The 27,377-nt window shown below is 37.7% G+C and overlaps 1 protein-coding gene across 14 annotated transcripts in view; it reads left to right on the top strand.

Moving 5' to 3' along the window:
* Positions 1-27,377, top strand: part of TRAPPC8 (trafficking protein particle complex subunit 8) — a 50,566-nt gene that overhangs the window by 2,221 nt on the left and 20,968 nt on the right. For 2 of the 14 annotated variants that reach the window (XM_083622840.1, XM_083622841.1), the window contains exons 2-14: positions 1,658-1,852; positions 6,628-6,711; positions 11,261-11,350; positions 12,196-12,370; positions 13,822-13,975; positions 14,496-14,586; positions 17,258-17,511; positions 20,677-20,792; positions 22,091-22,241; positions 24,327-24,427; positions 24,988-25,093; positions 26,063-26,083; positions 26,847-26,978. In XM_083622840.1, coding sequence (XP_083478966.1) covers positions 1,658-1,852; positions 6,628-6,711; positions 11,261-11,350; positions 12,196-12,370; positions 13,822-13,975; positions 14,496-14,586; positions 17,258-17,511; positions 20,677-20,792; positions 22,091-22,241; positions 24,327-24,427; positions 24,988-25,093; positions 26,063-26,083; positions 26,847-26,978 — 1,670 coding nt within the window. Of the gene's footprint in view, positions 1-1,657; positions 1,853-6,627; positions 6,712-11,260; positions 11,351-12,195; positions 12,371-13,821; positions 13,976-14,495; positions 14,587-17,254; positions 17,512-20,676; positions 20,793-22,090; positions 22,242-24,326; positions 24,428-24,987; positions 25,094-26,062; positions 26,084-26,846; positions 26,979-27,377 lie in introns of all 14 variants that reach the window. The other 12 variants (XM_083622833.1, XM_083622839.1, XM_083622845.1 and 9 more) reach the window with 7 other exon arrangements.

Genomic DNA, 27,377 nt, shown 5'->3' with positions numbered 1-27,377 from the left:
AGAATTTCTGCAATTCACAGATGTGTTTGTTTGGAAACATAATGAACAGGAAAAGTATACAAGGTTGAGGGCAATTACTGTGAATTTGGAAAAGTGTCAGATAGGAGACTAGAAATGGAAGGATGTCAAAGTGACAAGTTTAGTTACAAACTAAGAATGTGAATACCAGTTTTTCTTATGATTTATAACTCACCCAAAAGTGTTCAGGACAGGTAAAAACTGCTTAGATATAGATAGGTAGCCGTGTTGGTCTGCCATAGTCAAAACAATCTGTATCTGCCATAGTCAAAACAATCTGTATCTGAAGAAGTGTGCATGCACATGAAAGCTCATACCAAGAACTAACCAAGCTCATACCAAGCTCATACCAAGAACTAACTTAGTTGGTCTTTAAGGTGCTACTGGAAGGAAATTTTTTTTTTTTTTTTGCTTAGATATAGTGATTGTAAAATGAGAAATATAATGGCGTAGATCTCACACACACATCAAACCGCAACCAAAGGGTTCCTTTTGCTTGTTGAGGGAGCTGGGTTACTTCCACTGTTGGAGGCAGTACGTGCCTGTTGCTGGGAATCACAAGTGGGGAGAGTGCTGTTGTACTCAGTTCCTGGTTTCAGGTTTCCCATAGACACCTGGTTGGCCACTGTGAGAACAGGATGCTGGAGTAGGTGGGCATTCGCCTGATTCAGCAGGCTCTTATGTTCTTACTCATTGGAGGCTTCCAGTGGAGTGCAGAGGTTAGTGGCCTCCCCCCCCCCCGAACCCCATTTCTCCTGCAGTCCCTGCGTTACTTCTCTGAAGGCTCCTCCAACTCTTTGGAGAAGATTTTCAAGGGGATTCAGGTGGGAGTGAAGAACAGCAAAAATGATTTTCCTCTTCCACTGACAGAGCATCCTATTAGTGGAACTCTGATCATGAGATGTTGCTGCCATTGCAACCTTCATATGGATCCAAGCCATTATTATAACATATACAATATGTACTGCAAAATAATATAATAGTTTCCTGCATTAAATTTATGAAAACAGAAGGGCATGTTGTAGATAGAGCTAGGGATATAGGATTTTGTTAATAGGAGAAGGATGTTTAATACAGATATTTTGCCTGTTTGGTTATCCCTATAAAACATAGGTTTATTGTAATGGGAATGCCTAAAATAGTATTTGCAATTGGCATCAACTCATTGTTACTAATGAGCTTTTCAAACAGAAAATTTTCCAAAAAAAAAGAAGCACGAGAAAATTTTCCAGTGCTTGACATCACTGACAGAAATTTCTACTATTGAAAACATAAATCACTTTTAAAAATGACTTGAACACTTCAGAGGGAATGCTGTGCTGACAGCAACAACTGATCTGAATACCCTGTCCTTGGTTCCATGTTGAATGCTTCTGGCACTTTCAATAATGTAAAATAGTAGAATCCCATGCATGTTTAATCAAAAGTGCACCCTACTAACTCCAGTGGGAGTTACTTCTTAGAGAGATTGCAGTCTAAAGGAATGTTCTCATTTTGAATATTTTGTGAGAGGAGATCTTGTTTGCCTTTTCAAAATTTTTGAAGACACTATATGTTTTGATTTTTTTTTTCAGAAATGTTGTGTATTGAGCATTGCTTCAAAGCAGACTAGTCTAACACAGCTATTTTCTTACTTTAGTGCACATGAGAGATCCCAACAACCAACTTCACATAATCAAAAACTTGAAAATTGCTGTCAACAACATTATTACACAGCCACCTCAACAAGGAGCCATTCGGAAGCTTCTGAATGATGTTGTGACTGTTAGTCAGCCTGCTGAAGGATTAGTAGCTAATGTGATTACTGCGGGAGATTATGATCTCAACATTAGTGGTATGTAACAAGACATTGAAATGTGTTAATGATTTTATATTTTGTTTTGTTTTATATTTTCCCAGTGAGAGACATACAGCTTACAGCTTTGAAAACTTGATATTGCACAGTGATTAGTTACTACAGAAAAATACAATATAATATAACAGGTACTGTTCTGCACACATAGGCAGTTTGGGAATTGTTCAGGATAAAAATACAATACTGCATATGCAGGAAATTTGGGAATTCTTCAGTTTTGTTGCCTATTGCCATGTTGATAAAATTCCATATATACTGTTGGAGTTGGGGTTTTTTAAAAGCAGCAGACAGTGTTAGAAATGCTCCTACTTTGATTCCCACTCTCCATTGCTGCTTATTTTCAATTTTGGAATTGTTAATCCCAGCCAAATTACTTTGAAGGGCAGAGGTACATGTTGTAAGATAAATGGTTGTTGCCCAAAATGTTGAGCTTTATCCTTCCCACCCTGTAACATTTAGCCATATACTTAGTGCTGTCATCAAAGTTAGCATTGTCCCATTATTGCTTCTCACCATTACTGCCCTCTCATCAATATTCATCTGGCTCATAGAATGCAGATGGACAAATAAGCAGCTGCAGACCCCAGTCCCCATCATTTCTCCAAGTGAAGTGCCTGTCACTAGTGAGGAAGGGTTCTGGTTCTGTGAGGGGCTTCCACCCCATAGATATAAAAGGATCAACTTGCCTGATTTCTGCCCCTCCCTTCAAAAGACAGCATCAGCTTTCTGCATACCTATGTGATATTATGTAATGAGATTCCTCAGTCCACATCACTGACAGTGTCCAGGAAGTGCAGAATGCATTTATGTCAGGCCACAATTTTTTACTGTATGTTAAGAAAGGGCTGAGAACTCTAGGGTAACATACAATTCTGCCCTTAGATATAATTACTTATGGAAAAAGTGTTGAAACCTGTACTACTTTTCTGTAGAAAAGTTGTGCAAGTGGATGTCTACTCTTGTAATGGGATTTCGCCTTCAACTTACAGCTCCGTGCTTCCCTTTCCCCCCAAATAGACTGGAGCACATTTTTTGGAGGGGATTATGGAACGGGTGTGGGGAAGGAGAGGAAGGGAAAGCCCTGTTGTTTGAGTGGAAGTTTGTTTGGCTGGTGGATTGGTACCATTGGATGTTGCCCATTAGCTCTTACTCCCATTAGCTAAAAGTTCCCTGCTTTTTGCTTAATGGGAGTAAAAATTGTTTTCTAAAAAACATTATTATATAGTGTCTGGATTAAGGGTGGCGAGTTAAGTGAAGTTCCAAAAAACTAAAATATAAACATATTTCTAGAAATGCAACCTTCCTATTCATACTATTTGTAACATGTACGGTAAGTGAAAGCAGATCATAGTTGTTCCTTTTTGTGTGGAGTGAAATCTGTACAAATTAAAATACATCCTATCATTTTTATTACACTTGTATTGCTGTAGCTCTCTGTCTGTGGCTGTTCGTATACAACACATCCTCATTCTTTATTTGTACTATGTTGAAATCCAGTTAATGTGTGTAAGTTGCTTTAGATGACTCAAGTTTAGTTCTGTGTATTCACTTGACTGCTGATTAAGTAAAATTATTGAGTTTTTGTTTTTTGCATGGTCAGTATTTTGATAGTTGAAGACAAAAATCATGCAAAGGCTATCTTTAAGGCTGTATTTCTAGAAACACCTAGCTAGAAATTAAGCTCCGTGGAAATAATTTTATTACCTGAACCTTTCTGCTTGAAAATCTCCTGTACATGCATCACTTTTCTAGACTACCCCATGTCTTTATGTAATCATACTGTATGTATAAGCAGCAAATGAAACATAGAGAAAATTGTTGTTATTTCTTTGTTTATTTATATTGTGTAACCAGTGTGCATGGCCTTTCAGAGTATATGAGGACAAGTCTACCCAAGAAACTTTGAATGGAATTCAGTGCCACTGTAATACAATTGTTCTGTCAGCGCAAACATTTCTACTTGCATATGGAACTATATTTCCTCCTCTCATGTGCTATTCTGGGGGTTTTCACGACCCTTCAGAGCAGGTTTTCTTGAGGGTGGGAAACCCCATTGTGTTAGTGGAAGTCCTTGCACTGGCTTGTGCTAGTGCATCAGGTTAGCTACAATCGAAAATGTGAAAGTGTAAGCAAGTGTTTTATCACTTTATCTACCAACACTTTATGCCAAAGTCTTCATGGAAAAAGTGTAATTTGAAGGAAAGGAGATATAACATCATACAGATGTTCTTGGAGGCTGTTGAAGCACATGGAGCAGCATGAGAGAGAAAGGGCAACATGTTCTGAGGCTGCAGGAGACCTTCAGGTGGTAGAAAATGGTGGAGCTTTAGAAGGAAAGATCATGGGTAGGGCTGTTGGGATATAAAAAAGAAGATGTAATGGGGTGTGAGGGTGGACAAGGCTATAAAAAAAGGACAAGGAACTTGTACTGGATCTAGGAGTGGAGAGGTAACCGACATAGGATTTAAGAAGTGTTTTATCTACTTATCTGTTTATTTATTAAATTTATATACCATCTTTTGTCATGATCAGAGCAAATGACATAGGCAGCAGAGTACTAGATAGATGTGATGAGACTGAGAGACAATTAAAGTCTAGAGAGGAGAAGATTGCAGCAAACTAGGTCAGGACTAGTCTACTTCGTTTTTGCAGAAGGAAAGGATTATAGTTTTTCAGTCTTGCAAGGGGAAAAGCTATGGTTTGAATATGAGGAACATAGATGATCTAGGCATCAAAATGTGACTGGATGGTAATAATGCCAGTGAGAAAGGAAGGGCTAGAAGAAGTAGGGCTTTGGGGAAAATAGGAGGTTTGGTCTTTAAACATAAAAAGTTTGAGGCTATAACAAAGCATTCAATGAGAAATATCAAAGAGGCAGTTGGAGATATGGGATTGGAGTGGCGAGGGACAGCTTGCGGGTGGGAGAGAGTTGGGTGTCGTCTGCATATAAATAGGACTGATAGCCATAGAAATTGATGAGATTACCAAAGGACTATAGGGCCAGCATTGGGAACTTTGGCCCAATGTATCTCTTCAGGCTCCTTTCTGGCCGTCAGGACTTTGCCTATGCTGGATGCCCCCACCCTAGCCCTGCTGCTCATTTTCTTTGAGTGTTTTTGCCCGGCTGGAATGTGTTCTACAACTGTGATCATGTCTCTTGCTTGCCAAATGGAGAGATGCATGTGTGTTTGTGTGTGTGTGAAACCTCTGATTTTGTTTGGCTGGAATATAGCCTATTGTAACAGTTTGTTGTTCTTTGGCTTTGGACCCACCACTGGCATGCAGCTTCTGGAAGGCCTGTCGTGATGGAATTTGGCCTTGAGCTTGAGAATGAATAGCAGGGGGCAAAGAACAGATCACGGAGAGACCCCAACAGAGGGAGAGAAAGGATCTTTTATGGAAAGTAGGACTCCAGTAAAACCCAGAACTGGAGCACTAATATGTCACTCTCCACTTAGATGATATGGTGTGAACTACAATTCGTGTTCCTGAGATATTTCTCAGGGGGGAAAAGCTGGTGTGAACAGACTTTTTGAATAGTATATTTTAAAATACACCCAGTATTTTAAACACTTAAAAAAAACCCCAAAACATTTTATATGCCCTTTGACATGTCTGAAGTATCCTACTCTGAGTATTAAATATATTTAAAAATGCATGGCCAATGGAAATTCTTCGGACATGTCAAAAGGCATGACTACTGACCATGTGAGAAGTTTCATTATTTGTTCCTGAAAAACTCTTGTCTCTTGCTATAGTTAGTTGGGTAATCAGTTGTCTGTCTTAGGTGTATGTCTCGGTTTTGCAAGTACATTATTTTCTGTATTGCAGTTAATTTTTTAAAAAATTATTATTTCATTTTATAATGTATAAAAAACAGAACAATTATAGCAGCAGACAAAAATTAAAAGATGAAAAACAAAACTATAAAATTGCACATGAGTTAAAATAACAAAGTCCAAGGAAAGACTATCAACTTTATCATATCATTAAGTATAGTTTTAGAGTTGCCAGGCTTGTGATGAGTGTATGTGTGTGTGTTCCCATGAGTGATGATACCGGTACCTGTTGAATGGAGAAAAATATAGTTAATATAGATTGTTAATATTGTTTAGGTAGGTTTTTTTCATGATTGTGCTGAGATTGCCTTAAAAGTGTGTTTGAAGTGATGTTCTCCGTCTGGCTGATTTTCCCTGCTCCCCCCACCCCCATGAAATGCCATTTTCTCTTTCGAACAATATCTGCATTTAAAGAAGAAGATGAAGACTTAGGGGTGTGTGAATATTTCAATGAGTATAAGTCTTTTTTGTAATAAGCCCCAAAACAAAAATGCTACTTTGGGTTTTTTTTCAGTAAGCAACGGTTGTAGATTGATACTGTACACATCCCATATGTTTAAACCCAGTTATGTTCTTAGTAAGGCACAGTTACCCTATAACAAATGCTTAAAATATTCAATGTTACTGAATAAATTCTGTCAAATACACCTGCTTTCTCAGAAGCTTTAAAATATTCTAATTCTGGAGAGAATGGGCATGATGCAGTATGCTCAAGACAAAATGCTCTTGGTTTTATATTTTTCATGTTTGGTTCTGAAAGTGTCCTATGTCCAGAGACGTCAGTGGAAGCTTAAGGGTTTACATGTATCCAGTAGATTTTCACATGCATATGAAGGAGGCTTCCTAAACCTGAACGAAGATGAAATGTATACAAACTACCTGCTTAGTTTAATACTTCCATGTTTTCTCTGTCAGATCTCTCAGTTAAAGCTAGTGTTCCTTGGTACAGTAGTTGGAAAGACACACTGATGGGACTGAACACATCCACGTTTTATTCAGGTATTTTGTGTGACTGGTGTGGGTTTCCTAAATAGTCCTTTCTATTCCTTTGTTATGCAACCCATCCATCTATTCTTACCACCCTACTACACTTTTCTTAGAATAGATTTCATTCCTAGAAATAAATATTGGTGATGGTTGCTGAGATCTTATCTTTTCTTTTAAATCCAATTGTGATTATTCCATAGATCAAAATGAAGAGAAAATCATTCTCTATTGACTTGATTGAGCATGCTGAATTTTAAATTGCTTGACTTTCCAGAAATGCTTGCCTCCTTTTCCTTTTTTAAACAATAACTTTTTTGTGACAATTGGAAATAATAGTAGTGTTCAGATGAGTTGTAAGCTGCTGTTCACTACCCACCATATTTTTCTTAGCTGGCTTGTTGTTGTTAATCATATTTTGTTTTAGGGTCTTGTAGTTTATAGCTTAACAAATGCATAGTTACTCATTTGTTGTATGGCATATGGATGTCTTTCACTACAACAGCATTTCTGTTTGTGATATATTGCATTTGCCCAGCACATTATTCCTGGGAAAAGTTAGTTCTTTTCATTGTTAACAAGGCTGTTATGATTAATCTTGAATGTGATTGTGTGATAAACAGAAACTTAATTGACAGTGCTCGAGACATCAGTGGTTACTCTTTTCTCCCTTGTCAAACCACTCAGGCTGCAAAAAGGGACTTGCATGGAAGGAAGCATTGGTACTGAAACTAAGGGAGAAGTCTGCTGGTTTCCTCTTCCCTAAATTGATTATGTGTTTGGCAATTCCACTCTTTTCTAAGTATGTCTCAGATGGAGGAAGCAGGCACTAGGAATTTGAGTTCATTTTAGACTTTGGTTAGATCCAGAATGTGCAGAGGATTTTTCTCTTTTTTTATATTTCTTGCTATTAGGTCTTCTTTAATAGTGAGAATCTCAGTGATAAAAATGAATATCCTCCCAAAAATGTTATTTCTGTTCCAAACGATCTCAGTACTTAATGATGTACACTGTCTAAAAGAATGGCAAAAATACCTATCTAAATTTATATGGAGGAAGAAATCCAGGATAAAATATAATATTCCTATTGATATAAAAGATAGAGGGGGTTTCTCACTCTCAGACATAGAGTTGTATTTTGAAGTGGCCTGCCTATTTTGGATAAAAGATTGGGTGCTGCTGGAAAACACACAGTTGTTAGATTTAGAGGGACTTGACATCAAACATGGTTGGCATTCATGCAAAGCTAGAATACACAAAAGTTTCTCTAACCATGTTATTAGGAAAAAATTAATTAGAGTATGGGGAAAAATATGAAATCTTATTGGAAAACAAAACACCTAGGTGATTTTCCCCGATAGAAGCAGAGACAAGGAAAAAAATTAACATGGGGGTTAAGTGGGGTACCTACAATGAGTTGTTAGATTTCTCAGGAGAACTAAAAATGGAAAAAAATAGAAGAGATTAAAGAATTTATGTGTTGAATTGGCTAAATTATTATCAAATTAACTCCAAATTTAAGGCAGACAAAAAAGTGGGATTCACAGAAAAACCATCACAATTTGAAAAAAGAAATATAAAGATCTAGCCTATCTAAAATGTATAAAACATTACTTGAGTGGGAAACAAAAGAAGAATTAGTTAAATCATCCATGATCAGTTGGCACAAGACGTGGATCACAATATTGATTTAAATCTATGGGAGCAATTGTGGAAAATAAATTTAAAATTTACTGCATGTTACGTGTTAAAAGAGATCTATTTAAAAATGATCCACAGGTGGTATCTGACACCAAGCAGACTAGCCAAAATATTTAGATCTAAAAGTGACAAATGTTGGAAATGCCAAGATACAGTTGGTACATTCTATCATTAATACTACTACTACTACTAATAATAATAATAATTTATTATTTATACCCCACCTGTCTGGCTGGGCTTCCCCAGCCACTCTGTGCAGCTTCCAAAAAAATATTAAAATACTGTAATACATCAAACATTAAAAGCTTCCCTAAACAGGTGATTGTGGAGGAGAACAAAATAATTTTGGGACAATAGTGTATAATGAACTTAAGAAAATGTTTAAAAGAATGTTTACCAAAAATCCAGAGGCTTTTCTTTGGGAATAGTAACAACAGACCCCCCCGCCCCCTGAATTACCCTATGGATGTGTGTGACTACAGCTGCTTAAATTCTATTTGCACAAAAATGGAAAACAGATACACAACCATCAAGAGAAAAATGACATCTCAAAATGTTTGAATACTTAGAAATAGCCAGTATGACAGATAGATTAAGAAATAAAGATGCTAAGAGATTGAAAGAGGATTGGATATTATATCGGGATTATATGGAAAAATATAACAAGAAAATAAACATAACGGATTGAAAAAAACACTCAGCAGTAGATGTTATAATGTGAGATTATGTAAGGCAGTGGTGTCCAAACTTTTCAAAGAGGGCCAGATTTTTTTTTTAGGATTGAAGTTGTTGGGCTTTTTGTTGAGTTTTTTTTTTTTAGGATTTTACCCCAGCAAATAAACTGCCACAGGGGCCGGATTAAACCGACTGGTGGGCTGGATTAGGCCCCTGAAACGGACTTTGGGCATGCCTGGTGTAAAGTAATGAAAATAATTTAGTAGAGTAAGAAAACACAGTTAAAAGCATAGTAGATAGGAAACCATGGAAAGAGTAGAAGGGAAGTTTAACTCAAGATATATGTGATTTAAAGAATCTTGGAAAAATGTAGCTATGTTATTATTACTATCATATGTTTATGACCTATATCCATGGTATTTATTTATTTATTTTTATGTATGACTGTAACATAGTATGTGTTGACGACGAGATATAACAGAAAAACAAATTAAAAAACACAAAAACTTGCTTTTAACTTACTTTGATCAATATTTTAACAGGCATTCTTTATTCTACATAAACTGCTTATAAGTTATAGATGATTAAGTGGTATATAAATATAATAAATATATAAGTAAAATATATTCAAATTTTGAGATTAGAAACCGCTACAATACCTTTTCTTGAATGAGGAGCAGTATGACACTTTAGTGATTAACAATATTACTTTTGAAAGTCATAGGAGGACTTCTTTTTCTGATATTTTGTGTCTTGGATATAAGAAGTGATGATGGTTATGCTGAATGGTACAAAAGTGGTGTTTACGTTCCAGAATTAAAATATTAAAATACTGGGTTATGCTTTAATAAATGAATTGGGCCTTTACTTGAATGTGAGGTGCCTGTGAGCTTCTAATGGTATTTGTAAGAAAGCAATGCATTTACAGTCTTAGAAAAAAAGATGACATCTATACAATGGGTCTACTATAAGGGAATAGTAGTCTTGGTTACTATATTTGTGGTGGTAAGAAATCCTGAAATGTGCTCATTTAACCACAACCATGAGAACAAAACAAATTCCTCTTCTATGTTTTTCAAATTTAGAATTATACTATACCTATAACCAGTTTCATTATGGTGAACATGTGATTTTAGTAACATTGAATGTACATGACCAGTTGTGACCCTGCCAAACCCATACCTAGCATCTGGGAAAAACAACCTTGCGGGCCTAATGAGTTCTGCAGCCTGGAGGTTCCCTTTGCCAGTGTTAGATCAATGTATGTTAGCTATATTGCTTCTTGTTTAATATATTTTGATCTCTGAATAATCTCAGCATTAGATCATGTTTCTTAAGTGGAGCTTGTAATTTTGAATTGCAAAAAATGATATAACTGATTTTAGAATCTTAACAAAATGTAGGCTGCAATCATATATACACTTGCATTGTAATGCAATTCACCAATCCATTTTACTATTCTGTTCTTAAAAAAATAATCAGTGAATCTTGTATTGGGGCCCTGCTGTTACCTCTCCTCCCTAATTCTCTCCTCCCCTTTTTTCTCCCCAGCCATTTCCTCAACTCCTTTGTATGTTACAATGTCTCACTTAGTCTTAGTTGGTTCTGTTTATTTGAAAACTGAATAAAAATTATGTATACACGCACTTAAGACTACAGACATCAGACTACATCTCATTGAACTCAGTGGAGCTGACGTCTGAGTAACTTACAGATAGGGTTGCCATATTTCAAAAAGTAAAACACAGGACACCCTAAAATTGTGTTTGTTTTTTAGCGTGAATTCTGTTTTCGTTCAAATAAATGAAAAATTCCCAAAACTATACTACTGATAAGCTGTAGTTGTACAGGCATGGCAGTATGAATCAAATTGTATGGGAGTAGCAGAGGGGCGAAATCTTTCTGATGTTGCAGTACAGCCATGGGATATATTGTGAACCATATGAATGAAATCTTCATTAGCTTCCCTTTCTTTATGAATTGCAATCTTGAAAATAGTTTCTTCTAATCTTTGTCCAAATCATACTGCAGAAGTGCTCAATAACTAATTAGTACTACTGTTAAGCTTGATAACTTTTTCCAAGACCTCTCCTGCTAGCAGTTAAGTTGTCTACTTTTTTTTTTTACAGTAGAGTAGCTTGTCTCTTCATTTTAAATGTTTCTGTGATATCTTTTTAATTTATTTCAGCTACCACTCCATGGTTTGAGGCTTATCGAGAGAGCTTTCTTCAGTCTATGCCATCATCAGACCATGAATTCCTAAACCACTATGTAGCCTGTATCCTTTGGAACAGAAAGATAAATGTATGTTGTATATAAGATGCTTCTGTCCTACATCTGCTAGTAAAGAAGCTTGTTAAAAAAGCGGGAAACTGCAATAAAACAATTCTGTTTTCCAAAATCTTTATCGGAATTAATTGGGAGTATATGGTGCTCAAGGTCATTTTGTTTGTGTTTGAATTGTTTGATATTGAATTGCTAATAATTGCAGCAAAAACCTGCATTATTCAGAACCTTAAATTACTCAATTTTTATGTGTTCTTGCTTGTACAGAACCCCTTTGCACCTCCCTTTGAACGAGCCACAATTACACCAGGAAGCCCTTAATTAACTATGGTTTCACATTTTATCTGAAATGGTAAACTCTGGTCTTCAGCTTTGGAACAAGCCAGGATATTAATTCTTGGGTTGAACTTTGTTCCGATGCTGGTAAACATAATTGGAGGCTTCCTGGTTTAATCACAGCTTGCAATATGAGGGTTGTGGCTGGGTGAGGATTCTTGGGTGCAGACCAGCTTTTAGTACTTTATCAAAGAATAATGTTGCAGTCATTTAGCTAATGGTAGCATAGCAAACAGACTGCAGTGAGCCCATCGTTTATACAACATTATTTTTAGACAGTATTTTATCTTCAGTTAGCTGCCACCTGTCTTGCTAAAGGTGGATTATTATTATTATTATTATTATTATTTATCACAAGTGACTTACTTGTAACTTTTCTTTAGATGTAATTTAGGCACAGGTTTAAAAGAAGCACTGAAGTTGTTACTGGAACAATACCCAAGCATTAACTAGTTCTTGGTTAACTTGTGAACTTGTGGTTAATCCTTAATGTCAACTAAGGTATGCTCGTGGTGTCATCTAGTGAACCTGAACCTGTGGAACAGTTTTTAAAGCTTTCACAAGAGCAGCATCAGATTCAACATAGTAATGAATACTCTTATCCAAAATGGTTCATTCCAAACACCCTCAAATACTATGTGTTGTTGCATGATGTGAGTTTAGGAGAGGAACAAAGGTGAGTAGGGTTGTCTAAGTGGCTTCTCTGACACTTTATAAGATTTCTGAAATGCTGATTTTAAACTTGCTAATGTCTATGTAGTTTAAGATAATTCCATGATCCTCAGTTCTTGGACATACAGGTGTAATTCCTTCTTGTGTACAAAAACTATGTGTCTAATATAACTTGCTGTAACAAGTATAAATCCTGTAGGACTATGCCGCTATAAATAACCCAAAAGAAAGAGCTGTGTTCTTTTAAAGTAAGTAGGTGAAATTAGATATTTTGGTCATGGAGGATTCCTAGATAAAGTGTGATTCCTCGGGCTCATGTTAAGGAAATTCTTTTAGGATTTTGTGTTCTAAGTCATACATGTTTTTTCCTTTAGAATAAAGAATGGTGCTTTTTCAAAATAATTCATGAGCTCTTCCATGAAGCAGTCAGGAAATGCAAGTGCTTGATATTGCAAAACACTCTAAAAGTTTGTTATTTAGTACTTTCTGCTAACATTGTGTACAACTGGGATGTGTGCATTTTTAAAATAGGAAATTGGACTTTACAAATGGTTGTCGGCAGTTAATCACTAGGACCAGAATTAGCCCGTAACAATATAAAACATAAACTGGTGAAATATTATTTTTTTGCACACACATACACCCACCCACCCATGCTGAATACTCTTCTGCTTGTTCAGATTTCTCCTGATGGACTTTATTATAATTCTGTTTGCCATTGTTTTCAGCCCTTGCCTGTGTTAAATTGGAATTAATATGGCTGCATTGACTTGTGAAGAATCTTCCTTGTCAGCAGTTGCTTATTTCTGTATCCTCAGCTCTTTAAATCTCTGGTCACTTCAACAGTGTTTCTGTTTTTTCACATTTTTTTCTCATTCAATCCTTAATCTGTTTTCAAATAGTCTTCTAAGTTGGGGATGGATATTTCCTGATGGATCACTAGTTTTTCCTGACTGCTGGGATTCTTGTCAAGAATGCTTCATATAAATTGTTCTGTGCAACACTGATTGCTGCTCTTTTCAGTTTCTGTAGTTCTGAAGAGAAATGTTTCCTTCCTGAAACTTTGCACGTTCAGCTGAAGCAAAGTTGTTCATTCAGGATACACTAGTTTGCATTCACATGCCACAGTAAGCCATAAACCATGCACTTAACATGCATGGATGTTGTGAGGAAAGAAATCACAACCCCAGGCTAAGTTTTACAGCTTGATTGTTTCACTCCAAACTACAGTTGAACAAACTGGCCAAGTGTAATGCTGAGCTAGGAATTGTAGTTTGTTTCTTCCCAGTACAAGTGAGGAGGAGTGGATGCAGTTTGCTTGTGCTTGTGTGTAAACTATGGTCTATGGCTTATGGCTTATGGCTACGTGAACATGCCAGGAATAAAGGTGAAGTTGGATTACCCGTCAAAAAGGATTGTGTTTGAAAATATTCTGCAATACTTTACAATCTTTAGGGCTGATTCAATTTATGAAGAAATGAAACAGAGATATGGGACTCAGGGGTGCTATTTACTTAAGATAAATTCTCGTGGGTCTAATCGAGGAGCAGACGAACAGATTCCTGATCCCTGGAGTCAATATCTTCAGAAAAACACTATCCAAACCCAGGTATAATTTTTTACTTAAAACTTTTTCTGTACTATACTGAAGGGTCTGTTCACTCCTTTTGCTGTATGTGAGTCTGTTTATTTCCTTTAATAAATTATTTTGTCGCAGTTTTTAAATGTCTGATTGAGAAAGCAGATCCACATACCAGTTGAAGTCTAAAGTTTCAGCTTCTTTTTTTCTTTCTTGGCATTATTTTATAATATGATTGATTGCTGGCTGGTACCTTCCAACACAACTAGCCCAGGACACTTTGCTGCCTGAGGTGAGTGGAAAAGTGAAAGGCACTTCCCCTTTCAACATACATAAGCTGACTAAACTAGCAGTTCACCTCATCACTGGTGATAAAAATTCAATGTCCCCTTCTGCCTCTGAAGACTGCAGCTTAACTTAGTGCAGGGCAGACTCTGCAGTAGTATCCAAGCAACATTCTGTTGGAAAGAAATTAGTGATTTCTAGAAGTGTAAAATATGTTATATTTTCAGAAAGTTGAAACTGTTTTTTGTATGTTTTATCCTGACAGGAACCTTTTGAAGATGGCCCATATACAGTAATTTCAAATAAGAATTCTGATCACTTTATACCACTGGATGGGTTAGGTAATGATTCCAAAGGTATGTTTCTTTTTATCACAACTTAGTTTAAAAAATAAAAATAAACCAGTGGTTTATCAGAATACTGCAACTGCAGGTCCCATTTCAATCATGCCAGATCGTGCCCTTATTTCATCATGTAACTACCATCAAAATTATGTAATATGAGAAGTTTTTTTCTTGGGGGATGCAGGTGTACGCATGCCCCTAAACATTTTTTTGAATCTAAGTTTGGCCTCATTGAGGGGTAGTATTTCAATATTAGTAGGCATATCCCTAAACTTTTTTTTAGAAAAAAGCACTGGATATGAGCTGCAAATCCCCACCTCAAATCTCAGTTCTCCTATGAGCTATTTTGATGGCCACCTACAAACTACTAACTCACTGTCTCAGTCCCCTTTTGAAACAATACTAGCAAACTTTGCATAATTATTCTAAGGCTTATTAAGAATATATATGAAGTGGTTTTGAGTTTTCATAAAAGTATCAAGTGCTTATGTAGGGATGCTTGTTCCTCCAGGATTAGCTGAAAAGTATTTGCTGCAGTATCAGTGATAATTCAAGTAGTATCTTACTCTTCCTACAAACTTCACTACAGTGAAGCTGATTGGTGACTTTCTCCATCCCCTGAAATTGATCTGATCAGATCACCTAGTATGACCCTAGCCTTCCACCAAGAGTTTCCACCTTACAAGTCAGGTGCCATTAAAAAATAAAATAAAAGCTTGTTGGAGTTGTTAAGCAAACAGTAAAAGACTACAATCATTGGTAAAAGTCTAGCTCCTTTTGAAGTGTTTCTGAAGCTCACTGTATTTGTAGAGATAAGCCTCTGTCTTTCTAAGCTGTGTTCACTAGGCTATTACATAGGAAGTTTATTTGTAGACCTCTCCTAGTTGAAACATAGCCAGCTTATAAGAATGTATTGCAGAGGTGGAGCAAACAAGCAAATATTGTTGTGTTGCATTACAAAAATGCAAAGGAACTTCAGAAATGCATGCATTTTAGAATTAAGCTAAATAGAATTAGTGAATGTCCTGAGATTTTAGTTACCTCAGGTACTGTAGATCTCACGATTTACCACACCCCCTTAAATACACTCTTTTGCTAAATGTGTTTCATTAACACATAATAAATGATAAATACCAAATACATGACACTTGTTTGCTTCAGTTATTTTGTAGGGCAAAACATTCTTTCATGCTGTTATAGTACGCAGGTGGCGCTGTGGTCTAAACCACTGAGCCTCTTGGGAAGGTCGGCAGTTCGAATCTGCATGACGGGGTGAGCTCCCTTTGCTCTGTTCCAGCTCCTGCCAACCTGTCAGTTCGAAAGCATACAAGTCTGAGTGGATAAAATAGGTACTGCTGTGGCAGGAAGGTTAAACAGTGTTTCCATGCGCTCTGACACTTGTCACGGTCCTCTGTGCACCAGTAGCAGTTTAGTCTTGCTGGCCATATGACCTGGAAAGCTGTCTACTGTATGGACAAACACTGGCTCCCTCAGCTTGAAAAGTGAGATGAGTGCCACACCCCATAGTCACCTTTGACTGGACTTAACCATCCAGTGGTCCTTTACCTTTACCTACCTTTTACCTTTAATGCTGTTATATAGTTCCTAGTTTATATATCTTTGGTATCACCATAGGGTTCTTTGCAGATGGTGCCATTTCAGATTTCTGGTTTTCTTTGAGAGGAGGGGAGCTTAAGAACATGTGAGTAGGAATGTGGGGAAGAGAGTAGCAATGTGACTGCCCTACCTAAATGGTGGTGGTACTTCTGGAGCAGGCATAGGCAAACTCGGCCCTCCAGATGTTTTGGGATTACAGTTCCCATCATCTCTAGCTAACAGGACCAGTGGTCAGGGATGATGGGAATTGTAGTCTCAAAATATCTGGAGGCCCGAGTTTGCCTATGCCTGTTCTGGAGACTATAATAATGTTGGCAATTGTTGGTCTCTCTAGTTGTTTGATAATGCATATATATGGGTTTAAAAACCACATTTGTTTATTATTATTTGATTTGGTGCTTCCCTCAGAGACATTTCACTGGCTCCCAGCTGAGAGCTGGCTTTAGTCTCTTTCCAGTTGTAATTCCAAGTTGTCAGAATTCTAAGTTTATACTTTATCCCTTACTTGGAATCTCCATGTTACCTTCAGATGCCATGAATAGAATTTGCATGTTTCCTTCAATATGTTGAGGTCATGACAGCTCTGACTTCCTGTGAATCATATTAGGTTGGCCAATGGCTAGGGAGGCTAGTCAAATGAGAGATAGTGGCCAGCTAGATATACCTTTTCATTTTCTATTGTTTTCCTCTTGTAAATTGGTACATTATTTGTTTGCAATCTTTCACATTATGCACTATAATTTGGCATAACCATTGCAAAATGTCATTAAATAGTATCCATGTAGACTGGGAAAATCTAACATACACTTATATTTTGTTTTGCATATTGGTATAATTATTTGATTAAAATACTATTAGTCTAATTTGGAATGGAGTAATAGTAGCTGTAAAATATGTTGTATACCGAGGATTGACCACTCTGAACTATAGTAACTTTCAGTACATTTTAGAAAGGTGGGATATCAATTAACTCATAATCACTTGGTTAAATCTTGCTAAAATTCCAATCCCTAGTATCAGAGCTTATTTAAATGGGTAATTGTTTACATATTTTGTTTTTCAGTAGATGGTTTATCAAATAATTTTAAGAGTCATCCACTTCAATTGGATCACACTAGTGAGAGTGGTTGTTTTGATGGCACTGATTATGTGAAACCAAATTCATCCATGCATGAATCGAAGAAGTCAAATACATGGACACCTCATGGCACCTGTTTGACACTCACAGATCATGATAGAATTCGACAGTTCATACAGGAATTTACCTTTAGAGGGCTTTTGCCACATATAGAGAAAACGATCAGGCAACTTAATGACCAGGTAAGTCATTCACCCTCTAAGCCTTTTTGCCTAGCTGATAAATAAACTCAGCAAGATATGCACTTTAATCTGTTTTATCTATAGTAGATGTAACAGGCATGTAGTCAACGTCTATGCTTGCATACAACAAAGTGGTCTGCCTGTTTTCTGGAGTTAATGCCCTCCTGATACTCCCTCCCTCCTTGCTTCAGTTCCAGTCAGGCTGTTGGGGAAAATAACTGAGTGTTTTCTTCAGAAAAGCCTTGTGTTACTCCTATTGGTCTGGTGGCTCTGGGTGGCGCTTCTGATCTGACCATCATTTGTCATTTTTGCTTCTGGCCTCCAGAGGGGATCATCTGTCACCCTGAGTTATTTTTTGTAGGAACCCAAACCCACCTGACAGAATGTGAGTCATTTGCTTTTCCTTCTCCCGTCTCAGGGGACCTGTGTCAGGCTTAGAACTGCTTTTGGATAATTTTTTTCCACATGCATCAAGGAATCAGGAAGACTGAGGTTGTCAGATACTCTAAAATCACCATCTTGAGACTCAGAGGTTGAGCCTTGAAGCTAAATACTTCAAGGACCACCTCTCCCCATATGAACTGACCCAGACCCTGCAATAATAATATTGACACCCTTCTTGGTGTGCCCCCTCCACAAGAGGTCCAGGGTGTGTGTGACAACATGAGAAACATCATTTTCTGCGGTGGCTTGCCATTGTGGAATGCTTTCTCCATGGTACCATTTGGGGTTACTTTAAAAAAATGGAATTAGTGCCACTGCTGCAGCAGCAGAAATCTGTCCTGTTTAGACAGATCCCAGAACTTTATTGCTAAATTAGTAATGAGGGTTGGGGTTTACAAATGACACTGCTCCTTGGGACACATCTGCTTCAGCCTGTTTCCTAATCTGATTGTTTCTAGTTTCTTCCATTAAGACAGTTTGAGGTAGTTGGTAGTGATCCCGCTGGTAGGTTTTTTAATTTGTGAATTCGTCTTAATTTTTTTCTGTAGTAATAGGGATTTTTGTAGCATTACTGCACAGTACGCCTTGTCTGATGAAAAATTCCTGTGTTTTGCTACAGCATAGGTGGGGAACCTTTTTTGTCCGGACAGGCTGGATCTTTATCTTCCCGTAACTCAGGATCCAACTTTGACAGATGGGTGATGTCACCCACTTGTAATCCTCTGATTTCGTAATGATGCCATGTGATTGATGGGTGGGAGGGTGGGTGGGTGGTCCTGCTTACCTGTCAAGGTTGGCCTGTCTGGGTGTGGTTAGCTAGAGCCTAAGTATTGGTTGATGAGTGGGAAGTTCAGGCCTGCTTTCTACAAGGTTTGGGTGTGCCCATCTGAACCATACACAGTCGTACCTTAATTCTCGAACACCTTGGTACTTGTATGTTTTGGCTCCTGAACGCCGAAAACTCCGAAGTAAGTGTCCCGGTTTTCGAACGTTCTTTGGAAACTGAACATCCAACGCCGCTTCTGCAGCTTCCGATTGAGTGCAGGAAGCTCCTGCAGCCAATCGGAAGCCACGCCTTGGTTTTTGAATGGTTCCGGGAGTCGAAGAGAGTCCCGGAACGGATTAAGTAGGACAACCAAAGTACCACTGTAATACTTTTCTGCGTCTTTACCTTGCACATGGCATCACATATGATATGGGTTGTGGGGCGGTAGGCATTGTTTTTGGAAACTGGACTTACAGGGCAAATGGAAAGGCTTGGCAGGCCAAATTTTGCCAGGGCTGGAGGTTTTCCATCACTGTGCTACAGACATTGATAACTTCTGATCATCTTAGCTTGTCTCTAGGAATAAAGCTATATTTAGATGAAGGCCTGCTTCAGTATTAAATAGTGCAACACTTCATTTTTTGGGGTGATCTATACAGCTCTGAACATACCTTGCAGCTTTTCATAACATTTAAAAACTTCATAACAGAGAGTCTAACTCTACAAAACCTGCGTTCTCTTTACAATTGCCCATGAATGGCTTCTAGCACTAGGACCATGAAACAGTCGCAGTGCGTAGTGCCTTAAAAATGGCAAACACAGCCTTATTAGACCTATCCTTTTCAATATTTTATATTCAAAGGAAATTTTTCATAAATCTTACCACATTCAAAGGAAAAATCACCATCTTGTTCCTTTGGAGGACAGGTAAGACCCACATAAATAAAAAAAGTTTGTGTGTTTATTTCCTACTAGGGAAAATGTGTGTTGACTTCTAAAAAACAACAACCTTTGATTCAGCTCAGATCTCTGTTTCAAAAATAACACTTGGTTGTTTCACTAAAGCTTTATTGCAGTGCATGTGCAAAATGGGTTCAGAGTTGTGTTCACATTTGCAGACTTACCCTTAACCATAGAGTAGAGCATGACATTCAAAGCTTATTCTAAAGAGTTTCGTTTCCTTAGCAGTAGCTATGAAATGTAACATTTCCTGGTCTCTTGACCCTGATTAAGAGATCAGAAGAGCCTCATGTAGATTTACGGCTCCCTTCACCCAGTCCCTCCCATTTCCAGTGCCAGTTCTCTCCACCATTCCCCTGAATGACTGAAGCATGTTGAAGGGTTACATCAGCACTAGCTTCAAGCATGGTGAATGCTAATCCAGCCCCTCCATAATTTCTGGTCATACGTACATTGGTAAACCTGATTCTATTATTTAGTCATCACTTTTATACCCCACCTTTCCTCCAAGGAGCTCAATGTGGCCTATATGGTTCTCTTTCTCTCCATTTTATCCTCACAACAACCCTCTGAGGTAGGTTAGGCTAAGAGACTAACTGACCCAAAGTCATCCAGTGAAGTTCATTGCTGAAATCTAACCACTACACCACACTGGCTTTGTTAACCATGGTGAAGGGTGGTGCAGATGTAATATTTAAGGCTGTCTGGGGAATAGTGGGATGAATTTGCATGTGGGAGGGAAAGGACTGTGTGATAGTTACAATTCTCCTGATCTTTTAATTGAACTTAGAGATTGCGCCCGTACCAACACACAAACATTAAAAGCTGTTTTCTGAAGACTACATCAGAAGTACACTTGAACATTTCACTTCTTGATTTTGCAAACGAAGCAGTCTTTAAATTGGTTTAAAAATCTTTGTAACATTATTTGCTCATAAAATAATAAACTATGTTGCAATTCAATGATACTATAAGATTTTCATTTTATTTTTCAGTTGATATCCAGGAAAGGCCTGAGTCGCTCACTATTTTCTGCAACCAAAAAATGGTTTAGTGGCAGTAAAGTTCCAGAGAAAAGTGTAAACGAGCTAAAAAGCACTTCTGGCTTGTTGTGAGTAGATCTACTCGCCATAAAAATGTCAAGTACTTGATTTCTATTAGGTTTTCCCTTGCTGATTTCCACATGTTCCTTGTGATTTCTCTTGTCATTGATTCACACATTGGTTGTATTCAGACAATAATATCTCTTCTTAGTAAGCTCAAATGCGTATAGACCTTCTGTTAGCACACAGAACCATGTCCCTCTGAGATTAAACCAGAGAATAAACTTTACACTGAGATTAAACTAGGAAGTCTTCAGTTAACCATAGTTTCTCATTATATCTGAGCCAACAAACTATGATTACTGGCTTGGAATAAATCAGGGTATTAGACTTGCTTCAAACTGTAGTTTAAGATCCTGGCTTCTTTAGAAGCTGGTGACAACAATGTCCAAGTTTGGATGTAACTATGCTTAATCAAAAATTCCATATTTAGATGCAGCACATCTAAGAAGAAAGGGGCTACATGCATTGACAGAAGGCCTGTGCACATCTTGGCTTATTAAACTGAGATATGATCCTTCGCATCAGGCAATTAAGTTTGTATCCTAATTTGTTCAAAGATTAAAAACTTGCATCCACTTTAGGCTTATAATTTTTGTTTTTAGTGGTGATGGTTGTGTGAAGATTGTCTTAAAAGGTATTGATTAACACTAGTAACACCAGTTAAATACGTGTTCTTAACTACCTCCATTGCATGCCTTCTAGATATAAAGCATAACACTTCTGCATTTTAATAAGTAGGTGTGTACATGCCCTGGGACTGCTGATTTAACAACTATTCATTTTTTAACTTCTACAACTATTGCAACTTAAAAAACACAAAAGTTGACAAGAATCCTGCTATTTTAATCCACATTGGAAATCTGTATCGTATTTTTGAGCATGCCTGTAAAAACTCCGTCCTTCAGATTACCGTTGAAATTAGAGGTGATGTTTAACACTTTACAAAAATTACGCAATTTGTCTTTGGTCACTGAGTTGGGTCCAAAGTTTTTGCTCTGTGATTGGAAGGAGCTTCCTGTCACTGGAGGACTTCTTCCATGGAGTCTCTCATTTTGTTCATGGGATGAATTCATCCACATCCATGGAATCCATCCATCCATTCCATGTGTTTGGAAACAGCTTCTAGATACTAACTAGGGATGGTGGTCACTTTAGTGCCCTTCTTTTGAGCATTCAGAGGTTGGTAATTCGGGGAAGCACAACGTTGGAGTATCTGTACCTTGGTTTAAGTCTTGTGTTATTAAGAATGCGGTATGTTCTGTTTCCCTCAAATTTTGTTTTTCATAATGTCTTACGTTTTTAGGTATCCTCCAGAAGCGCCAGAGCTTCAGATCAGGAAAATGGCAGATCTGTGTTTCTTGGTGCAACATTATGAACTGGCATACAATTGCTACCATACAGCAAAGAAAGACTTTTTAAATGATCAAGCAATGCTTTATGCAGCAGGAGCACTGGTTAGTTCATTAATATTGATTGTTTTGGAACGGTATACAATTCCTAAATATTATCCAGAAACTTTGAAAGTTGTTGTCACAAGCATAAAGGGATTATGCAGATTCCCAGAAGGGAGGTCTATCAGTCACTAATAGCCATGAGTGATATAGTGAACCTAGTAGGTAGAGCAAGAGGCTCTTAATCTCAGCATTGTGGGTTCAGATTCCTGTTTTGCAGGGGTGCGGATTAGATGACACTCGTGGCCCCTTCCTACTCTACAGTTTAATGATTCAAGCGGTATGCCTTTGAACACCAATTGTTACAGGCAAATGGTGGCAGGGGAATGTTTTCGCCTTCCATGTCCTGTTTTTGGGCAGGGAATCTTGTTGGCCACTGGTATAACTAAATGGACCTATTCAATCTTGTCTAGCAGGGATTCTCTACACTCATATGAAATCAATGCTCATATTTGCAGAAAGTCAAACATTTCAAAACTATTGCCAGCCAATTATAAGGCCTAAATTTAATAGATCCATGACTTTTAATTTGTTAGTAATAGCTGATGTCAGAGTAAGGTAGTGCCTTGATTCAGTTATCTTGAAGACCAGAGACAGGTAGTGCTTGATTCAATCCCAAGCCATTTTTAAAAATCTGGTGAGAACAGTGTTTATCACTTTTTTCAGGGGTGGGGCAAAGGGGAGTGAGGTTTGGAAAGAACTGGCAAATTAGAATTGGAGAGAATAGGGAGATTTATCTGACATACTGCCTTCCCACACAGAAACAAGATGATACTTCATATCCTATGTTTCTTATTCAAACAGGTTGGGTGGGTATGTGGATGATTTGTAGTGTTGGCATTTACCCACCTTTGGTCATGTTGCATACCATCTATGTCATAGAATCATAGAACTGTAGAGTTGGAAGAGACCAGTAGGTTCATATAGTCCAAACCCCTGCACATGAAGCAATCTTTTGCCCAGTGTGGGGCGAAGAAGAAGAAGAAGAAGAAGAAGAAGAAGAAGAAGAAGAAGAAGAAGAAGAAGAAGAAGAATTTATTGTACCCTGCCCATCTGGCTGGGTTTCCCCAGCCACTCTGGGCAGCTTCCAACAAAATATTAAAATACAATAGTCTATTAAACATTAAAAGCTTCCCTAAACAGGGCTGCCTTAAGATGTCTTCTAAAAGTCTGGTAGTTGTTTTTCTCTTTGACATCTGGTGGGAAGGCGTTCCACAGGGCGGGTGCCACTACCGAGAAGGCCCTCTGCCTGGTTCCCTGTAACGGCTTCTCACAGCGAGGGAACCACCAGAAGGCCCTCGGCACTGGCCCTCAGTGTCTGGGCAGAACGATGGGGGTGGAGATGCTCCTTCAGGTATTCTAGGCCGAGGCCGTTTAGGGCTTTAAAGGTCAGCAACATCACTTTGAATTGTGCTCGGAAACGTACTGGGAGCCAATGTAGGTCTTTCAAGACCGGTATTATGTGGTCTTGGCAGCCACTCCCATAACCCTGAGATTAAGAGTCTCATGTTCTACCAACTGAGCTATTTAGTCCTACGGTTTAGAATATTTGATCTGCTATTGTGAAAGAAAAGCATATAACTGTAGCATGTGACCAGAGTTGGAGGAGGGGGTTGTTGGCATTTTAGATGGTGCAATTAAAATGAACAATCAGAGAAGGGAACCAGAATTTAGGAAGCAGGATGCAGATTTCATATGGCCCCTTCCAAATTCCCCACGTTACCTTCTATCTTGGTTACATGTGACTGTTACTAGCCCAGGTTAAATAAATCAAAACAAAAATGACTCAATTTTAATCAGTTTTTTCAAAGCGACTTTAAAGGTAATCTGAGCATCCTTGCTGAGTATCCATCATTATTTCCTTGTAGAATCATCTTGTAAGTTCTGAGGGTTTGAAGATTTGTGGGGTTTTTTGTGTGTGAACCATTTAAACTTTATACAAGCATATGTGAAAACACAAATCACCCTGCTGCAAAATGCTGTTGAATCATAATAGTGTGTGTATGTGAAATTTACTTAAATACAGTTTGTTTGTAATAAAAGCTTTGTAGCAAAAATAGTAGATAATGACCAATTGTTGTTTTATAGGAAATGGCAGCAGTATCTGCTTTTCTGCAGCCAGGAGCACCTAGACCGTATCCTGCCCATTACATGGATACTGCAATTCAAACATATAGGGATATTTGCAAGTAAGCTTGGCTATTTATTTTCAGTTCTTCCTGGTAGAAGATAGACTGTAGTCTTACTGAATATTGTTTTCATTCCTCAATGGGTAATTCATGATTACTCTGGGTAATACCAGTAATATAGGGTGCTGGTGGTGTTGTAGTTCAACTTTTGAATAAAATTGCTCTGGTTGACTAGGCACAGTCCAGCTGCAACAAAGTTACTTTTGGTCTACCAGAGGAAAATCCAAATACTCTAAAATTAATCATGTATTTAGTTCTACAAGAACTCACAAGTTTTATAATTAACTTATCAAAGAAGAAACCTGGTGAAATCCTGTGCAGATGCTCCATATAACATATATTGCAGTGCTAGTTAGTCCTTCTAGCCCTGAACACAACTATGAGACCACCTTTGGTAAAGGAAGGACCGTGGTAATTCTGTTTAATTAAAATGTGCCATTCATATACTAATCTGACATTCATATACTAATCTGACATTCATATACTAATCTGTCAAGCGTCACTGATGAAACATGCATTATAAGATATATGTAACTGGGCTTAAATTTTATGTCTTTTAGGAACATGATGCTGGCAGAGAGATGTGTGCTGCTTAGTGCTGAAGTATTAAAAAGCCAAAGCAAATATTCCGAGGCAGCTGCTCTCCTGATACGTTTAACCAGTGAGGTAAAGAAGATTTCTATTAGCTGGTCTTGTGCTTTGAAATGAGACAGGCTTTCTTTTTCTAATAACTAAATTATAAAATAGAGCTTTCTAGATAGAAAGTTGTAATGGCCCTTGGGGAAAAAGGATAATCATGTCAGATGTTGATTCTAACTATTTGCATTCCATTGCATAAAACTATTCTGCTGCTTCTCCTCTGCACCTGTTAATTTATGGGAAACCCACAGAACTCTTGTTATGACCACAAAATAAGGAACCTTTGCCAGCCTGATGCCCTCAATATTTGGACTTCCACTCTGAAACATCTGGGCAGCACCAGGTTGATGAAGGCTGGAATAAACTCTCATTTTAAACATTCTGCTAGCCTTTCTTGAAGGAAAGTTGACAGGAGGTTAAATGTATAGTTTGCAGTATGCTACAATCTGTGGTTATGAAGCACACATGCTTTCAAGTAGGATAGTATAACTATTGAAGAAATTTTAAGCTACAGTTTTGCTCTTCACATTTTCTTGTGTCTCTTAGAATCACACTTTTAGACTCTGCTGCTAGCAGAGTAGTCTTAAAACGAAGTATAAAACTCCCAAGATGCAATATAAAGATTTCCCCCCCCCCCCCCGTCTAGCAGACATGAGATTAGAAAGACCAATAGTGAATACAGTTATTTCGTGTTGGGGATCTGTTAAGATTGTGTGAGGCTACTTTGTATAGGTAACTGAATAAGAGGAATTATTCCTGTGTCATTTTAGAATTGCCCAGAAATTACGGTATTTTGAAACCATTTTGAAGTTATGTGAGATGTTTCAGTTTTAAATTAAAAAGGTAACATAGCTCCTGTTTAGTCTTTCAGAATTACAACTCAAAGTTAGCTTGTAATATTCCATACTTGTTCCATGTCTTTTTTGCTTTTTGTTTAATTGAAATATGTTAAAGCTTATATTCTTATTCTTTAATTTTTCTGTTGAAAAATGGCAGCAGAGCGCTTGGATGGGAATGGTGAGTGTTAGAAATGTCAGCCTGAGTGGCTGGAGGTTTAGGTAGTGCGTTAAATCTGTTTTTACTCATCTGTATGCCACTGTGTTTTGATATCTGGATATTGATTAAAATACCAGTGTAAGAGAATTTTTTCATGTTGATGATTGTGTGTGGTTCTGGATACTAACATGAACATCACAGCACTGTTGTGCTCATTGGAGAACAGTCCTCATTTGCTGAACTATTGGTAAATGAGACTTAGAAGGAACACTACATTTTTGCAACAAGCTCTGTGGAAGGAAGCTTCTTAAAATGTTTAAGCTTTGAATCATTTTTATATTGTTTCTACAAGCATTTTCCATAGGGTTCTCCTTTGTTTGAGGCATCACAAGTACTGAACCAAGGACAAAGGCCATAAAACTTCCTTTTTATACCAGCTCACTTTGATCTTTAAAAAGTCAAGCAGAACCAGTGAAATAGAAAATAGTTCACTTTTTCACATGCAGTACAGAAAACATGGTTTGCGATTACTTGAGAAATAAATCATCAAGAGTACTGTTGTAGCTCTTTGCAGTGAAATTTGGATGCAACGTATTCAGTGTTGGCTAGTGAAGATTTATAGAATTGGCATATATTCACTGCATCAGTAATACTATAGAGCCTTGCATTGTTTCAGACTTCAGAGCCTTCTCTGGTAATAGGGAATTTATATTTAAGAATATGGACATCACTGTGCTTTCTGGGTAATTGTAACTTGTCTCTTATCACTCACTGTTTTTAATAGGATTCAGATCTGCGGAGTGCACTGTTGCTCGAGCAAGCTGCACATTGTTTTATAAATATGAAAAGTCCTATGGTTAGAAAATTTGCCTTTCATATGATACTGGCTGGCCATAGGTATAGTAAAGCAGGGCAGGTAAGTTTTCTGTGTTAGGAAATAAGTACATATTCTGTAATTTTCCAGTTCTCTTGATAGCGTTTTAGCACCTTTGAAATACTTTATCATTGTTAAATATTGCTTGAGTTGAGTGGAAAGTTTTTTTCTACATCTTGGGAGGGGAAACTCAGAAATGAAATGTTTCCCATTCCATCTACTGAAGATGAAGTTGTATCTCAAGTGCTGGCTACCTTGACACAGGTGGGATTAGCACTCTGTATTGAATTACCAAGACCATTCTTATGCTAGATATTGGGGGACCCTTCAGAGCAGATTAGGAGAGGTACAGGGGAAAGGTAAATTATCGGAAATTGCTTTCCTAGCCATTTGCTGATGCAACCCTTACTATCGGTTTAGGGACACAGTTGGCTTGTGTTG

Source organism: Podarcis filfolensis, assembly GCF_964270895.1.
Source record: "Podarcis filfolensis genome assembly, chromosome: 7".
NCBI lineage: Eukaryota > Metazoa > Chordata > Lepidosauria > Squamata > Lacertidae > Podarcis > Podarcis filfolensis.
Note: the sequence above shows the minus strand (reverse complement) of the source record. Positions and strands in the feature narration are given on the sequence as shown.